The 7,411-nt window shown below is 48.7% G+C and overlaps 1 protein-coding gene across 1 annotated transcript in view; it reads left to right on the top strand.

Annotated features, from left to right (window-relative positions):
* Positions 1–7,411, top strand: part of LOC107300158 (26S proteasome non-ATPase regulatory subunit 1-like) — an 11,623-nt gene that overhangs the window by 2,260 nt on the left and 1,952 nt on the right. The window contains exons 2-4 of the mRNA XM_015829499.1: positions 1,006–1,202; positions 2,623–2,718; positions 3,325–3,389. Of these exons, the coding sequence (XP_015684985.1) occupies positions 1,006–1,202; positions 2,623–2,718; positions 3,325–3,389 (358 nt within the window). The remainder of the gene's footprint in view (positions 1–1,005; positions 1,203–2,622; positions 2,719–3,324; positions 3,390–7,411) is intronic.

The raw sequence follows: 7,411 nt of genomic DNA, 5'->3' as shown, positions 1-7,411 counted from the left end.
TGGGTACTGCTGTGCTCAAGTCTTTCTAATAGGCAGCAAAGAAGTACTGGAAGAGTCAAAACACAAGGCTGCCACAGTTATTTAGGAGAATTAGAGAAGAAAAGCCAGAATTATGTGTGATTTATTTTATTTATCAACGTTTCTGAGAAGAGATTGAACAATCATTTGTCTGAGATGGTATAGGGCAGGAGTAGGCAACCCAGGCTCTTTTCTGACTTGCGGACTTCAACTCCCAGAATTCCCGAGCCAGCCATGCTGAGGGGAAAGGGAGAGGTTTCCAAGCTGAGCCACGCTGGCTTAGGAATTCTGGGAGTTGAAGTCCGCAAGTCATGAAGGGGCCATAGTTCCCCCGTGCTGACTGAGGAATTCTGGGAATTGAAGTCCACGAGTCATGAGGGGGCCATAGTTCCCCCGTGCTGGCTGAGGAATTCTGGGAGTTGAAGTCCACGAGTCATGAGGGGGCCATAGTTCCCCCATGCTGACTGAGGAATTCTGGGAATTGAAGTCCACGAGTCATGAGGGGGCCATAGTTCCCCCGTGCTGGCTGAGGAATTCTGGGAATTGAAGTCCACGAGTCATGAGGGGGCCATAGTTCCCCCATGCTGACTGAGGAATTCTGGGAGTTGAAGTCCACGAGTCAAAAAAGAGCCAAGGTTGCCTAACCCTGATATAGGTCTTCCTGCCTGAGCAGGGGGTTGGACTAGAAGACCTCCAAGGTCTCTTCCCACTTTGTTGTTCCATTAATTTAAAACCGCCCCTCTCCCTCACTGAGGGACAGCTGGCTGTGGAATTCTGGGAGTTGAAGTCCACGCCTCTTCAAATTGCTGGTTAATGACCGACTTGAGAGTCTTTCCGATCAAAGAAGTCATCTATCTTTTTTTTTTCCAATGTAATTTTTATTATGACTTTTATTCGCCGGTGGCATAAAAGACAAATATACGTAAGCAAAGAATATGGAACCCTCCATTCTGTGTTGATGCCGCTTTATTCTTTCCCACCCGAAAGGCGAAGCGGCCGGTCTGGCTCTGGGCCTGGTGATGCTGGGATCCAAAAACGCTCAGGCCATCGAGGACATGGTGGGCTATGCCCAGGAGACCCAGCACGAGAAGATTTTACGGGGCTTGGCCGTGGGCATCGCCCTGGTGATGTACGGGCGCATGGAGGAAGCCGATGCCCTCATAGAGAGCCTCTGCAGAGATAAGGTGAGTTTTTTCCCCCTCTTTCTCAGCGCTCTTTTCTTTTTTTTAGAAAGAACTGCCAATATTTGACTTTGGAGCATCTATTGCCCAACCTGCTGCTTTCTGGGAGATGACTAGGGGTTACGAAGGGCCACTTTGGTCTAGTGGTTAAAGCACCAGGCTAGGAAGCAGGAGACCATGAGTTCAAGTCCTGCCCTAGCCGTGAAACAATGACTTTGGGCCGATCACCAGGAGACTGTTGAATTCTAGTCCTGCCTTAGCATTGACTTTAGGCCGATCACCAGGAGACGGTGAGTTCTAGTCCCACCTTAGGCATGAAAGCAGCTAGGTGACTTTGGGCCAATCACCAGGAAATGGTGAGTTCTAGTCCTGCCTTAGGCATGAAAGCTGCCTGGATGTCTTTGGGCCAATCACCAGGAGACGGTGAGTTCTAGTCCTGCCTTAGGCATGAAAGCAGCTAGGTGACTTTGGGCCAATCACCAGGAGACGGTGAGTTCTAGTCCTGCCTTAGGCATGAAAGCTGTCTGGGTGTCTTTGGGCCAATCACCAGGAGACGGTGAGTTCTAGTCCTGCCTTAGGCATGAAAGCCGGCTGGGTGACTTTGGGCCAGTCACCAGGAGACTGGAAGTTATAGTTCCATCTTAGACAGGAAAGCAGCTAGGTGACTTTGGGCCAGCCAGCAGGAGATGGTGAGTTCTAGTCCCGTCTTAAGCATGAAAGCAGCCAGGTGACTTTGAGCCAATCACCAGGTGACGGTGAGTTCTAGTCCTGCCTTAGCCATGAAAGCCGCCTGAGGGTCTTTGGGCCAATCACCGGGAGATGGTGAGTTCTAGTCCTGCCTTAGGCATGAAAGCTGGCTGGGTGACTTTGGGCCAATCACCCGGAGACGGTGAGTTCTAGTTTCACCTTTAGGTGAGAAAGGCAGCTGGGTGACTTTGGGCCAGTCCCTCTCTGTCAGTCCAACCCACTTCACACAGGGTTGCTGTTGTGGGGAAAATTGGAGAAAACATAAAGAAAACAACAGCCTAACCAAGGAATCACCAAGGAGAAAACCACAACCCCTACTAACACTGACAGGAAAAGCTATTAGTCTATAAACAGAGCAACCCCCCCTCCCTCCCTCGTGCACTGATGCCGTTCCCTAGTTGGGTCGTGAAACGTCTCCAAGAAAGTAGCCCAGCTCAGAGAGCACTCAGGAGCTCACAGTTCAACCCTGAGCTATCAATATTTTCTTTTATCGGTTTCTAATAAATCTTATTAATTCATCCCTACAAAGTCTTCCCTGGCGTGGCTTTCGATAGAGATCTTTCTAGGTCTTCCTGGAGATCGATCTGTGGGCAAAAACAGTGGTCATGGCCCTGAATTTTGCCCTGGTTTTTTCTGCAGTGAAATTTATAACGCTTTTTTTTCCCCCCCTTTCCAGGACCCAATTCTCCGCCGTTCGGGGATGTATACCGTCGCAATGGCTTATTGTGGCTCAGGAAACAACAAAGCCATCAGGCGTCTGTTGCACGTGGCGGTGAGAGCTCCTTACTCTGGAGTAAACCGTAGAAATTGGAATGAATGAATGAATGAATGAATGTAGTCCTCAACCTACAACCGTTCATTTTGTGACGGTTTGAAGTTACAACGGCCCCGGTGAGAGTGACTTACGATTGTTTTTCACACTCACGACCGTTGCAGCATCCCCAGGGTCACACGATCAGAATCCAGATGCTTGGCAACTGACATGGACTTAGGACAGTTGCAGTCTGCCTGCGGTGTCCCCGGGGTCATGGGCTCCCCTTTTGCGACCGTCTGACAATGGGGAATCCAGATTCACTTAACAATCATGTTATATTAGGCCCATCCCCAAAAATCAAGCTGGGGGTTACTTTTTTTTGGGGGGGGGCTTTTGGGGAAACACAGTATCTGGCTGACGATCTTAACTGGGGCTTATTTTGGGGGTAGAGCTTATATTACGAGCATCCTGAAAAATCAGGCTTGTTTTCCAGTTAGGATTTATTTTCAGGGAAACGGGGGTAATAAGTGCTCAGGAAACAGGAGTAACAAATCCGCGCGAGTGATTTCCATATATTTAGCCTAATTTCTGCTCTCTCTTTTTTTCTTTTTTTCTTTTTCGTAGGTGAGCGATGTGAACGATGACGTCAGACGGGCGGCTGTCGAATCTCTGGGCTTTATTTTGTTCAGGTACAGTCGCCATTTTCCCGCAATCCGGTCGGAGCCAGAATTTTTTTTTTTTGGTCTCTCGACGTTCCGAGCATTGGTTTTGTCCTGTGTAAACCGGTTGGGGTTTTTTTGTTGTTGTCGTTGTCGTTGTCGAGATTGGCTGGGAAGCTCTGGTTCCGATTTCCAGCGACGGTCTCCAGTTCGCACGAGAGGACCCGTTCCTTGGTGCTTGCGCGAAACCTCCGCGAAAAAGCTGGCTCGGTTGATGAAATATCGTCTGCTGGGGAAAAAAAATATTTCGGAGTTCTCGTGGGTGGGATTTTAAAAAGCGTGGGGAAGGGGAGAAATCTTCCGTGTTTAAAGTCGGGGTGGGGGAGGGAAGGAGCAGGACTGTAGGGTCCTTGGTGGTCTCTCAGCTGGATTGTGGCTTGTTTTCTTGCAGGCGTTTCATTACCCAACTAGGTAACATCATCAGTGAGAGAAGGGAGTGGTGTTTGTGGAAATGAGGAGGAGAGAGGAGAAGGGCGCTCTCGCTTCTCTAGAAGGTCAACTGGGAGGACATTAGAAATTCAGAACCACAGTAGTGGCCAAAATTGTGGAAACCTTTTGGGAAAAGTGTCCGGTGGAAATGCCACCTTGGGTTATAATAATAATAATAATAAAGTTGGAAGGGACCATGGAGGTCATCGAGTCCAACCCCCTGCTCAGGCAGGAAACCCTACACCATTTCGGACAAATGGCTGTCCAGTCTCTTCTTAAAAACTTCTGGTGTTGGAGCATTCACCGCTTCTGGAGGCAGGTGGTTCCACTGGTTAATTGTTCTGACTGTCAGGAAGTTTCTCCTTAGTTCTAGGTTGCTTCTCTCCTTGATGGGTTTCCATCCGTTGCTTCTTGTCCTGCCTTCAGGCGCTTTGGAGAATATGGGTTTGTGTGTGTGGGTATGGCATGTGTATATGTGTGTTGTGTATGGTTTTGGGTGGATATATTCCTCCTTCCATTATATATTCAAGATGGACAGTATTTAATATTTATTTGTTACGTATATGTAGGGGTGTGGGTCTATACATACGTTGTATATAGTACGTTTTAGGTGTGTGTCATGTATGTGTTTCACTTTGAGAGCCGGCAACTAAATTTCATTTTTTGATGTGTGCCATTGTGCCCAGTAANGCAGAACATCCAGATTCAGCCAGAGTTTCATTCCATACAGCAGTGATGGCGAACCTTTTAGAGACCAAGTGCCCAAACTGCAACCCAAAACCCACTTATTTATCGCAAAGTGCCAGGGCCGCCTCAGCATTGTGGTGCCCTGGGGGGGGGCAGGGAGGCGTCTGTGAGTGCCGCCTCTGGCACGCAAAAACGGGGGGGGCGCAAAAATGGGCCACCGTGCTGCAAGGCGCACAAACGGCCGAGCCTTGGGGTGCAGATACAAGGCACTGCACCATGCAAGAACAGGGCAGGGCTAGTGAGTATCATGCAGGCACTAGCCCTGCCCCATTTGCAGCGTGTGTGTGCTCGCGGCCCCGTGCACGCATGCACGCATGTAAAATGCTTCCCCCTCCCTTTTCTTCCAGTCCACCAATCAACAATGGTTGGTGACCTCTGCTCTACCACCTCTACTCGAGCTTGCTAGTCGGCCGCTTCGCCTCCTTTGTGCTGGGCGGGGCTCCTGCTCGGGGCGGCGGTGGCGGCCTGATGGACCTGCTGGCGGCGGTGGTGCGCGTGCCAACAAAGAGGGCTCTGAGTGCTGCCTCTGGCACGCGTGCCATAGGTTCGCCACCACTGCCATACAGCATTAACCTTGCAAACTCTCAAGCTTCCTCCTTCCGTTATATATTCAAGATGGACAGTATTTAATATTTATTTGCTATATATATGTAGGGATGTGGGTCTATGCATACGTTGTTCATAGTATGTTTAGGTGTGCGTCATGTATGTGTTTCACTTTGAGAGCGGGCGACTAAATTTCTTTTTTGATGTGTGCCGTTGTGCCCACAGTAAAAAAAATGACAATAAAGGTTATCTTATCTTATATCTTATCTTATCTTATCTTATCATCTTATCTTCTCATCTTATTTTATCTTCTCATCTTATCTTATCTTGTCCTATCACCTTATCTTATCACCTTATCTTATCATCTTATCTTATCTTATGTAAGTTGAGGATTTCCTGTATGGCCCAAACTTGATTTTTTTTTTTTTCTCCTCTCATACCCTGTACAGGCAGCAGAGGTCTCCTCCGAGCCGTTGTGTTAGTTGTGTGGCATTGCTCAGCCTAAGTGACTATCCGTCAAGGCAACCGATGCTGTTTATAAGTGTGTCTGTGTATATATATATGTATATATGTAGAAGGACACATTCCAGACACTCCTTCCATGTTTCCAGGGATTTTTCTCCAAATAGGTTTGGGACAGAACATTTTTGTTCTCTGATCTCATAGAGCGTCTACCCTTTGACCAAGGGGGGGGGAATCATATTTGGAAGCTGAGAACTTCCTGATATTGCTGCAATGCATCTTATGAACGTGACTCTTTGGTTCTGTCTCTGTCTCTTCCCGTCGGTGACAGGCTTTCTATAGTTGGAAATGCTCAAATCCCGAAAAGCGTGACTGGTTCACTGTGATTTTAATCATCGGTTTATGTTTAATTTCCCCAATAAATCGGACGAGAAATATTTATGAGAGTTACTTGAGTCCAGTGGTTAGAAATAAGGAGATTGTGTGTTCTAGTCCCGCCTTAGGCCTGAAAGCTGGCGGGGTGACTTTAGGCCGGGAGACTGATAATCCTAGTTCTGTCTTAAGTATGAAAGCCAGCTGGGTGAATTTAGACCAGTCGTCAGGAGACTGGGAATCCTAGTTCTGTCTTAAGCAGGAAAGCCGGCTGGGTGACTTTGGGCCAATCACCAGGAGACAGTGAATTCTAGTTCTGTCTTAAGCATGAAAGCCCTCTGGGTGACTTTGGGCCAATCACCAGGAGACGGTGAATTCTAGTTCTGCCTTAAGTATGAATTCTAGTCTTAAGTGACTAACATGGCTGGATGACTTTTGGTCCAATCACCGGGAGACGGTGAATTCTAGTCCAGCCTTAGGCATGAAAGCCAGCTGGGTGAATTTAGGCCAGTCGTCAGGAGACTGGGAATCCTAGTTCTGTTTTAAGCAGGAAAGCTGGCTGGTAACTTTAGGCCAGTCACCAGGAGATGGTGAATTCTAGTTCTATCTTAAGTATGAAAGCCGTCTGGGTGACTTTGGGCCAATCGCCAGAAGATGGTGAATTCTAGTTCTGTCTTATGAAACGTGGCTGGGTGACTTTTGGTCCAGTCACCAGGAGACGGTGAGTTCTAGTCCCGCCTTAGGCATGAAAGCCAGCTGGTTGACTTTGGGCCAGTCACCAGGAGACGGTGAGTTCTAGTCCCGCCTTAGGCATGAAAGCCGGCTGAGTACTTTTGGTCCAATCACCAGGAAACGATGAGTTCTAGTCCCGCCTTAGGCACGAAAGCCATCTGGGTGACTTTGGGCCAAAAGAGACCTAGGAGCGTGTTTCACACTTACGACCATCGCAGCATCCCCGTGGTCATGTGGTCGAAATTGAGACGCTTGGCAGCCGGCTCATATTTACGACGGTCGCCGTGTCCCCCGGGATCACGGGATCCTCCTTTTGCGACCTTCTGACAAGCAAAGGTCAGCGGGGAAGCCAGACTCACTTAACGACCGTGTGGCTAACTTAGCAGCTGTGGGGGAAAAACGTCGTAAAATGGGGTGACACAATTACACGCCGGTTGCCAATCATCTGCATTTTGATCACGTGGCCACGAGGATCCTGCGACGGGTCGTTAAGTGTGAACAACGGTCACCAAGCCACTTTTCTCAGTGCCGTTGAAACTTCGGTCGCTAAACGAATGGTTGTGAATCTAGGACAGGGGTCTTCAAACGTGGCCCCTTCATGACTTGCGGACTTCAACTCCCAGAATTCCTGAGCCAGCATGGGGGAACTATGGCCCTTTCATGACTTGCGGACTTCAACTCCCAGAATTCCTGAGCCAGCATGG

The sequence above is a fragment of the Protobothrops mucrosquamatus genome, unplaced genomic scaffold (genome assembly GCF_001527695.2).
Source record: "Protobothrops mucrosquamatus isolate PMUCROS unplaced genomic scaffold, P.Mucros_1.0 scaffold6278, whole genome shotgun sequence".
NCBI classification, from domain to species: Eukaryota; Metazoa; Chordata; class Lepidosauria; order Squamata; family Viperidae; genus Protobothrops; species Protobothrops mucrosquamatus.
The sequence above is the reverse complement of the archived record's forward strand: the minus strand, read 5'-3'. Positions and strand labels throughout refer to the sequence as shown.